At 42.6% G+C, this 15,602-nt stretch overlaps 1 protein-coding gene across 2 annotated transcripts in view; it reads left to right on the forward strand.

The window, feature by feature from the left end:
• TLE1 (TLE family member 1, transcriptional corepressor) overlaps positions 1-15,602 on the forward strand; it is a 79,259-nt gene that overhangs the window by 33,845 nt on the left and 29,812 nt on the right. For both annotated transcript variants that reach the window (XM_033164501.1, XM_033164502.1), the window contains exons 7-8: positions 3,411-3,615; positions 4,390-4,406. In XM_033164501.1, coding sequence (XP_033020392.1) covers positions 3,411-3,615; positions 4,390-4,406 — 222 coding nt within the window. The remainder of the gene's footprint in view (positions 1-3,410; positions 3,616-4,389; positions 4,407-15,602) is intronic.

Here is a 15,602-nt window from a genome sequence, read left to right on the forward strand (position 1 = left end):
ATTTGTTGTAAATTTTGTTAATCTGGTTTGCTAAACATACTTTACAACATATACGGTGAAGTGCTGGTTTCCTTCCTTGGTTTTCCTATCCTTTTCCCACAGAAGAGGGGGGAGAGAGATCCCCTGAAGACTTAAGCCCTGCCCTACTCTAAGAGTCATTCCGGTTCCAATGCAGTAAAAAGTAAACATTTAGTTATGAATGTTTAACTTAGTTACTGTTTCTTAATTCTAGCCAAATGAACTGGTATACTGAGACCCTCTAGGCTGTGTCTGTTGTCTGTCAATGGTGACAGCCACGGAGAGAGACCCATTAACAGTCTAGGTTACGTGATCCCTCTTTGGTTTTGCTGGTTGGAAGCATGTCATGGCTAAAATTGTATTTTACTTTAGTAGTTGTAGCTGGTGATCTCTGACATGTAACTTAAAGGTAACTTGACTAAATTATTGTTAAGCTTAAAGGAAGGCATTATTCGCACACAGAATATCTTTCCTCCTTGCCTGGAATTGGGCTTTGTTTGGAAAAGCAGATCTGCACCCAACCTGTTGCTTTACCTGTAGCAATGACTCTAGAGCAGGGACCAGGAGACTGAAATCCTTGCCCATCCCACTTACCACGCCCTAACTCAAACCTGACAAGTCTGTAGTTGCACAAAAACTAAGTGTATGACCCAATTTTATTTTATTTTTAAAGTGTCACTTAATCACGCGAGTCTTAATTGACTGGCTTTTGGCTCTGCAAAAAATGAACAATGGCTACGGAAAAGAAGTACATTTCGCCTTTTAGTTTTAGCCATGCTTGTTTGGAAAAAAAAAGAGGCATGCCCCATAGGAAGATGCCATCTGCAAACAACATTTTTACACGAGCCTGTCATGTTTGTAGAACAATCAGTTAATCAAATTAGTTCCATTTAAACGTTTTAGCTCCAGTGTAAAGGTGTATATTAGGCATGGCCAAACTTGGCCCTCCAGATTTTTTGGGACTACAATTCCGAACATCCCTGACCACTGGTCCGGTTAGCTAGGGATGATGGGAGCTGTAGTCCCAAAACAGCTGGAGGGCCGAGTTTGGCCATGCCTGGTGTACAGTCCTTAGCCATGGTTGTGCTTTGCTTCTTGACAAGTGTGTACCTCATTTAAGGCACCATTCCACTCCCCTTTTCATTATTGGCATCTTTCTATTTCATGATGAACCTGCAGCATTGCAGTTGCTGTAGGCACAATGTTAAATTTGAAGACTAAATGGGAGAAGAAGGGCACTACCCATTAATATCCTTGATAATGAGGAAAAAAATGGACCCAGTTTTTAAGATGGAATGCTGGAGGGGTGGGGATTGGGGAGAAGAGAGACGGAGCTCGTTGTTAGAGAACATGCTTTGCATTCAGAAGGTTTCTTGTTCAGCCTCTGGAATCTCCAATGGAAAAGGATCAAATGACAGGTGATGGAAAAGAGTTCTTGAAGCCTGAGACCCCGGAGAGCTGTTGCTAGCCAGAGTGGGCAATACTAAGCTAAATGGGGAAATCCAACTCCAGTAAAAGGCAGTTTCCTATTGTTCTTACACATATTTTCTCTTAATGAAAAGAGAAATCTATTGTGTTTTTTAAAAAAGGCTAAACGAATGTTGCCATTGGTGAGACATTAGTTCACTTACACATAATGATAAACCACGGATTAGTGTGCGTGAGCGCAGGGGCAGACTTGGCAATGGCTTTTTGAATGAGGATAAAATTTGCCCCCCCCCCCCAATATTATTTTCACAATAATTACTTATTTATTCTTTTGCATCCCCTTGGCTTGGCACCCATGTGAGTAGGCTTCCCATATTTTTAGAAGTAAAATTCAAAAGTTGTTTTTAGGCAACCAACCTAAAAGTCCACTGCCTTCAATCTGGTGCTAGTTTGAGCTGCTATGAGTCTCTTTTTGCGTGGGCAAAGGCTCTTGCTTCTGCATGTGATTATGGTTTGTCACAAACCCTGGCCAATTTCAAATCAAGCCAACTATAAGCTATGGGTTATGAAATGGGCTTGTTAAAACGTATGCTAGTATATCTAGTGTTTAGCATGCTGTGCCTTGTTAGAATGCATTTAGGATTCTCATTGAGAAATATTGTTGTGAATATCCTTTTTACAGCAGTTGTAATATGAAATGCTTTACAGTATTTGCCCTTGCAATAACCCTTGGCTAGCTTTTTAATGATGGGGGGACTGTAGCTGAGCTCATGACTTGTCCAAAGCCACCTAATGAGTTTTGATTGTTCAGTGTTTTTATAAACTGAGCTCTCTTAAGTCCTAAATTTCATTAGCTGTCCAAATGCCCCATCTTCAAATTTTAAATGGTAAATAAAACTGATAATTAGGCCTGTTCATCTGAAATTCTTGATCTAAAGTACATAGAAGGGGGGGGGGAGATATTTCTTCTATATCCTCCAGGTTCAAGTTCCTCTTAGACTTGATACAGTTCTCCTGTTTAGACATATAACAGACTGTTGCAACCATTTTGCTTTTTAAATCAAATTGTAACTGAAATGAAAGGGGGTAGGTGGAAATTGGAATTTGGTGCCACTGGATGTGTCCAACACAGTGCTGTCAGCTTTGGGGAGTTTCTGTTTGCATGAGAGAACTTACAAACATAAGTAATTTTATCACATTTTGGAAATGAGAGGATTTGGATCGGCCTTCCAAGTAGACTAAGCTGCAAGGTTTAGAATATTTCCAAGTAAATCTCAGATGTAAGCGTACTGAGGATAACAGTAATCAAAGTGAACTTTTCATTCAGACCAACCATCTGCCCTGTCAAGAATTTAATGCAGGAGTCAGTTTTTAAGTGTGGGTGGGAGGAAGAGCAGCAATAGGGAACATCTAGAAATGTTGGGTGACGAAATGCATTTGGAAAGTAACACTTCCAGCTGAGCTGTTTTGCACAGGAAATACTCCTAGTGGAAGCTGCGGCGGGGCCTTATTTTAGATCAGACCTTCCAAGTCACCACTTTTAAAAAAGTAATCACGCAACACAGTAGTAGTGGAAATTAGCTTTTTGGGGGGTGAGTAGGAGGAATGTGTGCAAACTGTATAGTTTTGCCTGCGCTAATTCTGTTAATACGGGGGGTGGATTTGGAGAGGTGCCAGATGTCTTCAGGAGTCTAGACTGCACAAATCTCCTGTTAGTCAGGCTGTTAGATTAAATTACAGGGCTCAGTTCTGTAATACAAAGGAGGATCGATATCTGAGGAAATATTCTAGCAGTTGTGAAACCTGGTACGGGGTGATTATTAGGAGCAGGTTGAAGGTAGTGTGGGCTTTGAAAACTGGAAGTATCAATGAGTTCAGTTGGCTAACCAGTTCTCCTTTTCTTTCATCCCTCCAAATGGTCTACGTGCCGCTGCTTCTGCCTGGAAATACCCCACAAATAACAGCAACAGCAGTTGCAGGCTCAACACCTCTCACACGGCCATGGACCCCCAGTGCCTCTAACCCCCCACCCATCAGGACTTCAGCCTCCTGGAATTCCTCCGCTTGGGAGCAGCGCTGGCCTCCTTGCCCTCTCCAGTGCTCTAGGTGGGCAGTCTCACTTGGCAATAAAAGATGACAAGAAGCACCATGATGCAGACCACCACAGAGGTGAGAGGCATGGAAAGCCTGATTAGGACATTGCCAGGTGCATATTTGCACCTTGCTGCAAATTGCAGGCGTCTCTAAAGAAATTGCGCTTATGTTGAGCGAAAGCCAAGAGCAAACTGGTTGCCAAACGTTTTAAGAATGGCATTCTGCATTTGTACCACTGAAGCAAAATTATTCGGCTTGGAAGTTTTTCAGTCTTCTAAGCTGGGAGATCGCTAAGGATCCCTTGCTTTTATGAAATGCAGGACATTTTGACATCCTGACAGATGCTTAGTTGTAACCTCAGTGGTCCGCACAATATTGTGGAAAATTGTTAAAAACAGAATAAATGGGTAATTTTATCTTTTTTGGATTAAAGAAAGTGATCTTTAATGGAAAGAGTTCTGGGGAGGGAGGGCAAATGACGAGTCAAATTTCGAGGTGAATGTGCTGAAATGAAAGTTTTAGAGCATCAAAACTGTTTTGTAGGTTTGTTTAGGACACCTTTAAATATTGGGCAAAATTGCACTTGAATAATTTTTGAAAAAGAAAAAAGTAATTTATTCTGTCATGGAAAGAACTAGGCTTTGTGTATGGTTAAACTGTAAATCATGTTTACAAAATGTAATTTTCAGGAAATCACTGTATTAGGAATGTGCAATGACTTATATAAATAAAAGCCATTTTAAAACTGTTCGCGGCTTGTGTTCTAATTTTCCCCCCTTTTTTATTTCTGTTCTTGCCTCTGTGTCTGAACGGGCATGTCTGTGCATTTCTTGGTTACTACGGGAACAGACAGAGATGCGGGCACAGTAAGTACCAATATTCCTGCTAACATTAACATTTTTCAGTTACTACAGTAGTTGATAGCCAGATATTCACATTTTCTTCCCTGTAGGGCTTACTTGCTCCTTCTCTCCTAGTTTAGATAATGGGCTTAGTGTCTGTGGTATGAATACTGCAGTGCTTTGTTGGAATAATAAAAATAAAAATAATATTTATATTGAACAGCTTTTGTAGCTGCTATGATAATATCCCTACATACTAATCTGGTTTTGGATAGCAACTGCTCAAGCCTGCATTAATTGCATTATGTATGTGTGTACTTGTGAAAACAGGTGAGATTAAAAACTTTCACATTAGCCATACCAGGGATTTGTAGTTACAGGTAGGTAACAGGGATTTGTAGTTTTTCTAACCTTGTCTTCTTATGTGTTAAGTATCTGATTAGCATATCAGATATTTCTTCTCTAATCTGCCTTTCCTTTTGTGATTAGTATATCAGACATTTCCCATCTAATCTGTCTTGTACTTGGAATGTATTGCTAGTGTCACTCTTAGGCTTTTTTTAAAGTGTTCTATTTATTTTAAAAACCACTTACTCACCCTCATATGGTTCATCAAAGAACCTTTTTGTTGGCATGAGGGGCCACCATGATTCGTTGGCCATGTATACGCCTAATTTAGACCATATGTCTGTCATGCAGCATATCTGTACTACAATCAGTGCCATTACATAGCATTTTTAAAAAATTTTATTTGATTTTTGGATGTCCCTTGAACTGGACTTTCCAGGGTTTTCACACATTCAAAACTGGTTTGTAAGATGTGAAATGAATGTCTTTCTCATCCCCTCTCATATTTTTTTCCAGTTTATTCCACACTAGAGTGCAGGAACTTTCAAAAGTGCATTAGGGTATTAGAAGTACAAATTCTGTTGGGGTTGCTTATGACTTTCCTCCGGACACTTGGAAGTCTTGAGAAGTCATTTGGGATATCTGCCAAAGTTGTGAGGTCATCTTTAGTTCGCTACATTCCCCAAGAAATATAACTGGGTTGCTTTAACCTTCCCATGCGTGCTATTGAGCTGTCTAAAGAATTTGCTTCAAAGCCTCGGGCAAAGGTGGAAGAGCAGATATGTTGCCCAGAGAGTGCAAGAGACTGTGTGCAAGGGGGGGGGGGAGAGAGAAGCATTGTCACATGATCAGAATGCATCCCAGAAGCACGTCCATCCCTGTGAAGTTGTAGTGAGGGTACTGTGTTTCATTTGCAGTTGAAATAAACTGCTGCTCGTTTTTGGTTAAAAAAAAAAACAATTTATCTTTTATAGTACATTTATCTTTTATCACCCTCAGTGTACGTTGCACTGTCCTCTAGTCTACTTGTAAGTTTCAGCTGCTCAGACACAACACCTTTTACTTTTTCTTCTTCCACTTACACTAGCTTCTTCAAAGTTTAATACCTCTTCACTGTATGTGAGGGGGTCGCTATTTAATATTTCGTAAGTGTGTCCTGTGAAACATAGCCTGGATTCTGAGTCCCACCAGCAGGCAGGGTGAATGATTGGTCCAGTTTCTCCATTCCCCCTGCTGTTTCGTTCCCCCAAAAAGCTACTCCAAAGGACTGTTCATTCCCAGAACAGTCTGGGAAAGAAGTCAGTGGAATATTTGCTAGCACCATTAGCATGTAGCCATCACAGAGAATGTAAAGCAAATGTACTCTGTATTCTCTAATAATACCTCAAATATTACCTTGGTGTTCATCTCTGCACGGCAAACATTTTATTGCACTGTAAGTATGCTGCTTTTACTCTTCCTGCCATCACACTTTTGGAGCTGTTCCTGAAAAAGAGAGGAGGTGGGTTTTCCTGATTTATCAGTAAAGGTAAAGGTAAAGGGACCCCTGACCATTAGGTCCAGTCGCAGACGACTCTGGGGTTGCGGCGCTTATCTCGCATTACTGGCAGAGGGAGCCGGCATACAACTTCCAGGCCATGTGGCCAGCATGGCTAAGCCACTTCTGACGAACCAGAGCAGCGCACGGAAACGCCGTTTACCTTCCCACTGGAGCGGTACCTATTTATATACTTGCACTTTTGACGTACTTTCAAACTGCTAGGTGGGCAGGAACAGGGACCGAACAACAGGAGCTCACCCCATTGCGGGGATTCGAACCGCCGACCTTCTGATTGGCAGGCCCTAGGCTCTGTGGTTTAACCCACAGTGCCACCTGCGTCCCGATTTACCGGTAGTTGCAAGTAAATATTCTAGTGCCCAGTAAGAATCATTGCAGGACCTGAACTGTCAAACTGCTGGAGTTCTTTTTCCTGTCTGGCTAGGAACTACATTTCTGGGTGTATTGAAGGGAATCCTAATAAATATCCCCCACAACAGGACCAGCTACTGTACAGCACACCAAGACATAATTTAGCACAGTAAGAATGAGTTCCAGTGACCCCTAGGCTTACACAGCCTCTCCCTTCCTCTGCAGCAGCTGCAAGGAGGAGTTGGGAACTTTCACCTAAACAGCCTCGGCCCAGTATACCTGAAGGAGCGTCTCCAACTCCATCGTTCTGCCCAACACTGAGATTCAGCTCCGAGGGCCTTCTGGTAGTTCCCTCACTGCGAGAAGTGAGATTACAGGGAACCAGGCAGAGGGCCTTCTCGGTGGTGGCGCCTGCTCTGTGGAATGCCCTCCCACCAGATATCAAGGAAATAAACAGCTACCTGACTTTTAGAAGACACCTGAAGGCAGCCCTGTTTAGGGAAGTTTTAAATGTTTGTTGTTTTATCATGTTTTTGATGTTCTGCTGGGAGCCACCCAGAGTAGCTGGGGAAACCCAGCCAGATGGGCGGGGTATGTACAAACAAACAAATAAAGAAAACTTACTTCAGTTTTCTATTAACCACAGTTTCGCTTTGCATCCAAACCTGAAACCATGGTTACCATTAACCACAATTTGTTTAAGCAAACCACTTTGGTGACTCATCTTTTAAAGTTGGTTTGTTTCAAACAAATCATTGGTTTGGGCAACAGAAAGATAAATGATTATGTAAACTTGGTTGTGTCTAAACTCCTTGCAGCTGCATCGGAAGAAAAGATTGGAGGGAGAAGCATGTGAATCTGAGACTTTCTGCAGCTCATTTCTGTTTTGCTGACTTTGGTTTAGTGTGGCATCTGAATATGGCCCTACAAGCCATGAACACCGCCAAAGATGAAATATGGAACCTTAATTGCTTCCCCTAATTGTCTCAGATCCCATGCAAGCTTGGCTCCCAATCTGTTCAGGTTAATACGTTCCAGTTGTACCAGCATCAAATGATGACTGACACCCTACCCTTCATCATCAACTACTGCCCCATAGTAGTTCGATAGTTCGGGGGCTAGGGGTTTACAGTACCAACATGCCTGTCCTTGATCTGCTTCTGAAGCCCAACAGACATTCCTGCCTATGAAGGAAATAAGATTTCCCCTTTCCATCTGCTTGCCATTTCAGCTGCGAGTTGCAATTGCATGCAACATCAGACAAACGCCAAACTTTGCATGTCTGAAACAGGCCTTAAGGTCCAACTGCCTTCAGCCACAAGGTCGCTCTGAGTTGCAGAACGGCCCAATTTTATTTCCTGATTTTGATAATTGCATATTCTGTTGGATATATGCTGGTCTTTTGGCTTTTCATAATAGTTTTTAATACATTTTGGGATTTTTTTAAATGATATTTTCTGGTTTTAAATTGATTTTTTAATGTTTCAAGTGGCTTCTCAACCACTTTGGCAAGAATTTTTATTTTTTTGCTTTAAAAGCAGCATACAAACTCATTAAATAAATGTGGACTTTAGTCTATAGCAGGCTTCCTCAACCTCGGCCCTCCAGATATTTTGAGACTACAATTCCCATCATCCCTGACCACTAGTCCTGCTAGCTAGGGATCATGGGAGTTGTAGGCCAAAAACATCTGGAGGGCCGAGGTTGAGGAAGCCTGGCCTAGAGGGTTCATTTTATGCTAGGGCCCCAGAGGTGGAAGTGGGGGTTCTACTATTGCCCTGCCATCCTTCTAGCATGGCCTTCTCCAGCCTTTAGTGTACAGATTTTTGGACTTTACATCATCTCTGACCATTAGCTATGCTAAAGGGGGGGGTGTAGTCTAGGAAATCGGGGATGGGGTGGGGGGTAGGGAGAAGAGAGATGGTTGGGGAAGGCTGCTCTAAATGATCTATCATTTTCCTGCCCTAAACCTGCATCCTTTCCATTGGCTGAGGCGGCACTAGACTTTTGACTTCTCTACAGAGAGTTGCCATATGTCCTCTTTTCCCAGGACACGTCCTCTTTTTCATGGGTAGAGTCGTCATAGTGATCCATAGTTGAAAGCAGAAGTTGGCAAATGTGTCCTCTTTTTCGTTCTTCAAAATATGGCAGCCCTAGCAGGCCTGACTATTTCCTCTTTCCACTTCAAAACAGGGTTGACTACAATAGCACCTGATCCTGCATCAAGTCTATACTTTATGCCAAGAATCTGCTGGTACTGCCACAAGCTTGTCTTTGAATACGCACTCAGAAATGAGTGGCAGGAGCCTACTATGTCTCTTAATGTAAACAGAATCTCTCTTAAGCTCCAACCCCTTCTCTAATGAGAGAGAAGACTTGTTTTCTTCTCCCAGGGAAGATACTGTGGTTATGGCTTTGTCTTAATGCCGCAACACGCCTTACTGCTGCAGATAATAAATACCACATTGACTGCAAGTTAGAAAACACATTGAAGGGAGATGTTGATGCCTCAGCTACAGCCCTTAAGGCTTCAGGCATAAGCTCCTACTCTGCCAGGACTGGATGAGCTTCGAGATCAAATTCAGGGGGGATAAAAAGATTAACCCTATTCGTAATCTCTCTTATGGCTGCCTATATGGCAGACTCTCAGCCTGTGTCATGTCAAGCGATGTACTAGCCAAGGCTTCTTTGGCTCAGATGTTGGAACATTAGACCCCCTCATCCAGTGCCCACCTGTTTAGGGCCTCCTTGATAAGCTTCTAATGGAACTAGCAGAAAAGATGTCTCCTCTCAGGAACTCCTAAAGCCTCCTTTATCTCAATCCCAGGGGCAGCACAACCTTTTTTTAAACCAAAATATCTTACCATGACTGTCCAAATGCAGACACAATCGGGCAATAAACAACCCTACTTTAGCAACTACTCTTAAGTGCCAGCCCGACACTAAAAAAGAGAACAACTTGTATTTCTCCCTCTCCAGGATCCACTGTGAAGGCTGTCAAACCTCTCTCTGGAATGAAACCGTAAGATGGTTTCATTCCAAAACTGTGCCGCTGAGCTACAGCCTTATTGCAAATGCCCCCTTTCTAGGGAAGGTGATTGCAAGTATTCTTAGATCAGTACACTGATGATGTCCATCTGAACTGGGAGGGATTGTGCAAGCCCTGGACCACTGTTTGGACTTGGTGGTGGGCTGGATGAGGGCCAACAAACTGACTGAATCCTCAAATCCAGATAATTGGTCAATTGCCTGCTTTGGATGGGCTCACATCCCCCCTGGGAGTGTAGTCTGGAAGTGATCCTGGATCCATCTTGGTCACTAGAGGCCTAGTTTTCAGTTCTCTGTGCGTGCAACACAATAGCACCCCCCCCCCCCTCAGCACACTTGGAGAGCCAGCATGGTGTAGTGGTTAAGAGTGGTGGACTCGTAATCTGGGGAACCGGGTTTGCGTCCCCGCTCCTCCACATGCAGCTGCTGGGTGACCTTGGGCTAGTCACAATTCTCTGAAGTCTCTCAGCCCCACTCACCTCACAGAGTGTTTGTTGTGGGGGAGGAAGGGAAAGGAGAATGTTAGCCGCTTTGAGACTCCTTCGGGTAGTGATAAAGCGGGATATCAAATCCAAACTCTTCTTCTTCTTCTTAAAACTGTGAAGGCAAAGAACTTGCAAGTAAGCTGAAGAATGACTTGCTGAAGCAACAGTGACTACCTTTATTAACACCCATTCATCTACCATTCATAAATAATCAAATACTAGCAGCTATTGAAAGACTTACAGAAACATTCATGGGGCAAGTTTGAGCTCCTCTTTGAGAAAAGAGAGGAGCTAGAATTTCATGATGAGTAAATATTGGTTATTCCGGGTGCAAACATTTTGCCATCCCGGCATTCATCATCATACATGTTCCTCTACTTAATATTTAGCATAATAATAGTCAAGCGCGGGTGTGCGCACATGCACATTCTTATAAATTTATTAACATTTTGACTCCCTTCCATACTTCAGAGACCTTCATTTGGCTCCCCAGGCCAGAAAGGGTCTCTAGTGGAGAATATGGAGAGAAGGGAGTATAGCTAAGCAAATCCATCTGTTGTGGGACTGCTTTCCCTTTCCTTTTAGTTTCCCCCACTGTTTTAACTATTTAAATTTAATGACAGAAGAACTACAGGGGCCTTATCATCCATGAGTGCCAGTATGATATAGCAATTACTAGAGTGCTGGGTTTGGGTGTGGAAATCCCATATTCAAACCCATGAAGCTCACATGGGAAGTTTGGGGCAAGTTCTTTTTACCCTGAAACACCTCACAGTTAAAATGAGGTCAAAGCCCACCCCCTGAGCTCCTTGAAAGAATAAGAGTTTTGATGTAATTGAATTATTCATCTTGTTTGCAATAGGACTAACTTAATGTGTAAGGGCCCTTGAAACTAATGGTAATTCCCATTCAACAGAGTAGACCCAAACAAAGGAGAAGCTACACTTTGAATTTATAGTAGAAGGGAATCTTTGAGTAACAACACCAAAAAAATGGAGTGGTGGTGGAATTACTCATAAAATTGATTTAATCACTTAGGCCAATCTGGATAAATAATGTAGACTTCATGTTCTTAATCCCTGATAAATTGGGTTCTGACCATGAAAGCTGGGATTATCCTCAATTAAAATGTCTAGTCTACTGAAATTAAGATGAAACAAACTGGTTTCATGTTTCTCTTAGCAAGGTGGTAACAATTATTTGACAGAAATGCAATCAATTTACATTACCTAACTCAATGAAACTATTATACTGCTTTGTCTACCCTGGAATTTTTAAACTTTGGACACTTCTGCAAAAATTGGCAGCATTTGTGAGAAAAGGGATAAAGCTCCCAAATGGGGGATTTTCCACTATAGGGGAAAATAAGTGTTTCTGAAACAGTCACCTACTGGAGTTGAAACCCTCCCCATTTTGTTTTGTTTCATTGTGGTGTTTTTACTACAAAATAGTTGTAACTATAACAGGTATAATTCCACAGTTAGTATACGACACATTGTGCTTTCACTTAGTAGAAATTTGGAATTCAAAGTATGGAGATTAGGCCTATGTCTTGCTGCTATCACATATAAAGACGTGATAGCAGCAAGACATAGGCAGTTGTAATGGGATGGTGAAGATAATAACAATCAATTTTATCATCATACCTTTTTACCAAAGTGCACAAGACTCAAAGCAGAATTGCAACAAAATAAACTGTTGAAAATACTAAAGACCAGGATGCTTGCTTTGTACGCAGGTGGCACTGTGGGTTAAACCACAGAGCCTAGGGCTTGCCGATCAGAAGGTCGGCGGTTTGAATCCCGCGACGGGGTGAGCTTCCGTTGCTTAGTCCCAGCTCCTGTCAACCTAGCAGTTCAAAAGCACATCAAAGTGCAAGTAGATAAATAGGTACCGCTCCAGTGGGAAGGTAAATGGCGTTTCCATGCACTGCTCTGGTTCGCCAGAAGCAGCTTAGTAATGCTGGCCACATGACCCAGAAGCTATACGCCAGCTCCCTCGGCCAGTAACGCAAGATGAGCGCCGCAACCCCAGAGTCGGACACGACTGGACCTAATGGTCAGGGGTCCCTTTACCTTTACCTTTACTCCTTGTTTAGAATTCTAAAGCGGTCAAAATAAATAATATTAAACCTCAACCAAGCTACATTAATAATTACTGCTGTAGTGTGGCTGCTGATTTAACAAAAAACATCCGAATGTGGTCAGGACTCCATAACCTAGCAACAAAAGTATAAGTTCTATGTATGGAAAGTTATTTCCTGTGGAAGTACCATTGCTAACTGCTGTGCTTTGAGGGAGCCCTGACCTTAGGGCTAAGGCAAAATGCACCCTAGGACTGAAGTCATCTTGATGGTGGTGGGTTGGGAAAAACCTACCCACAATGGACCTCCTTTGGCCATACACATTTCACTTCCATATTGCCAGACGTTTGAACTGTTGGCTCATTTCTACCTGGCCACTGCTTCAGTAGTTATACCACAGTGGATGGAGGATAACTTTGGACAAACTTATTGGTGAGTCTGCAAATACTTCTGGCAGGAAATGCATAAAGTTCCTAAGTGAAACAGTCCCGTCCCCCCCTTCTCACATTTTTTTCTGTTATTTATTCTCATTACTCACTTCAGTGGAACTAAAGATCTTTGCCACTCTGCCTCCAAGATAAAGTTCATACCACAATAAAAAGGCAGCAAAATTAGCAATCCTTTTCACAAACACATTTCCTTTCTTCTGAATGAACATTATCACTGAGCCTGTCAGAAGTAATATTTGGGTATGTCCCCCCCCTTTTTTTCTCCCCACCCCCATTGCTGCTAGCTCAGTTCCTCCACTCTATATTTTGCTCAGGGTGTGTACACAACCACCCTGTGTGAGTTGATTTATTGTCTGTTTTTCATAAACATTTCTGTATTCTTTTGCTTTGATAAATTCCAGAGAATGATCTCACATCCTACTGAGTCACGATCCATTGTGTATCCATAACACTGGCAAGATTACTTGAAAGCAAACAACCTAATCTCAAAAGATAGAACTGGGTGATGCTGCTGAAAAAGGGCTGGATTTTGACTTCTTGGTACCTCAGGTTTCCGTACAAAAGCAGCTTCTCTCATAGGCCCTTACAAAAATTGGTCTGTTTTATTCACCATCTCTCTTCCCATTTGCTGCCTGTGACCAAAACCTTTATTTTAAAAATAACAGAAGTGTGCATGCACACGAAAGCTCACACCAAGAACAAACTTAGTTGGTCTCTAAGGTGCTAAGAGGGACGCGGGTGGTGCTGTGAGTTAAACCAGAGAGCCTAGGGCTTGCCGATCAGAAGGTTGGCGGATCAAATCCCCGCGACGGGGTGAGCTCCAGTTGCTCGGTCCCAGCTCCTGCCAACCTAGCAGTTCGAAAGCACGTCAAAAGTGAAAGTAGATAAATAGGCACCGCTCCGGCAGGAAGGTAAACGGCGTTTCCGTGTGCTGCTCTGGTTCGCCAGAAGCGGATTAGTCATGCTGGCCACATGACCCGGAAGCTGTACACCGGCTCCCTCAGCCAGTAACACAAGATGAGTGCCGCAACCCCAGAGTCAGACATGACTGGACCTAATGGTCAGGGGTCCCTTTACCTTTACCTTTACCTTTAAGGAAGGAATTTTTTTCTATTTTTTATTTTATCTTCATAACATTATCAGTCTTTAAAATTGAAAGTCTTTTTTTGGAGGGGGGGGGACTTGCTTCCCCTCCAGGTATAGGGCAGTATAATAACAAAAACAAGAAGGAGAAGTAGGAGGAGGAGGAGGAGAAGAAGAAGAAGAAGAAGAAGAAGAAGAAGAAGAAGAAGAAGAAGAAGAAGAAGAAGAAGAAGAAAGCTTGAGGTGGATTTTCAAGAACAGCATGGCAGCTGCTCAGAACACCCACATGTCTACTGCATGTTCAGAGCTAGCCGATTGTCTGCAGCTGCCACTATGTGTAGGATTGAGCACCTTGAAAATTGCCTCTGGAAGGGGATACACAAGATCAGCAGGCATATAGGCATGCAAATCCAGTAGTCATCTAGCTGTTGTTGCCAATCTTTGCACTACACACACACACAAACTTAAAGCCTTCATATCCTGCTTTTCCTATTGCTCACTAAAGGCAGTTTACAAACAGTAAAACAACTTGAGAGTGAGCGAATTGCTCGGTACTGTGTGCACTGAATGGCGGCAAATCTCAATGGTTCTCTCTGAGTCTGTCTATCTGGAGATTGCTGGGGATTTTCAACTGGGACCTTCTTCATGCAAAGCACCTGCTCTGCCACTGAGCTGTGGCCCTTCCTCACTAAACATTAGAAATCTCAGTGCACACTCCCAACATAAAGTATAAAATGCAGATTAAAAGGGAAGCAGCGACAATAAGGATGCATCAGATACTCAGGGGAAAGAAAACACTTGGCATCAGTCAGTGAAACAGGTGGCAAGCAAATAGTTCTAGGCAGAATATTCCATTCTTGGTCACACCTGTCAGTACACTTCTGTAACACTCAATTTGAAGGGAAACTTCTGGTCTCTTCCCCCCGCTTTTTCAATCACAGTATTGTACTACTTATGGAATTACAGCAGCATTGCTATGATAACATTACAACAGACAGTGCTGGTGCAAATGCTGATTATGAGAATGGTCTTGTAACCAAAGCCAAATTGATTTTAAACCATACTTAGTATTACAAATTGCAATGCACGATATTAAAAATGAATGTGCTTTCAAAATTTTCATAAGGTAAGCACTGTAGATCAATAGAAAGTGCCGGCCATTTTGAGAGTGTTTGTTTTCTATGTAGCAGTGAAAAAATCAGAGCTGTGTCAGTGGACAAGTCATTGGGGTCCTGTTATAATGTAAATAGGAATCTGCCTTAGACTGAGTCAGACCACTCATCCATCTAGCTCAGTATGGTTAGCACTGTCATTGGAACTATTAGGAATTGAGCCTGAGGCCCTGCCAATATAAAACTTCCTAATGAGCTACAGCCTTTTTCTCTGGAAAGTCGTTTTTTCAGAGTCTTTGTCTGATCAAATTCCATATTTCCCAAGGCAAAATTCTGGCATGAATGTTGTAATGTCACGCAACCCCCAATGAAGATTCCTGCATTGCAGGGGGCTGCACCCCTTTGTCCCCGTTTCAGCTCTATAGTCCTGTGATAATGGTGAGCTGTTTCATTCAGGGTAACCTCTTTTATAATGCAAGATGTTTTGCTAGATTAGGAGGTCTGTCAAGGGTTTTCCATCCACCAGATGCTTGCAAATGTCTCAAATGGCCCAGGCCTCCAAAGAGGATTTTGAGCCCCTCATGTGCCCTCAAGACCCCTCCCAGTGTAGACTGGGCTGTTTCAACACTCCACATGCCTCTGAGGCCAGCACAAATGACTCCCAACGACAGCAGGATCTTGGCTTTCTAGGCTCAACATGACA

Source organism: Lacerta agilis, chromosome 11, assembly GCF_009819535.1.
Source record: "Lacerta agilis isolate rLacAgi1 chromosome 11, rLacAgi1.pri, whole genome shotgun sequence".
Taxonomy (NCBI): Eukaryota; Metazoa; Chordata; class Lepidosauria; order Squamata; family Lacertidae; genus Lacerta; species Lacerta agilis.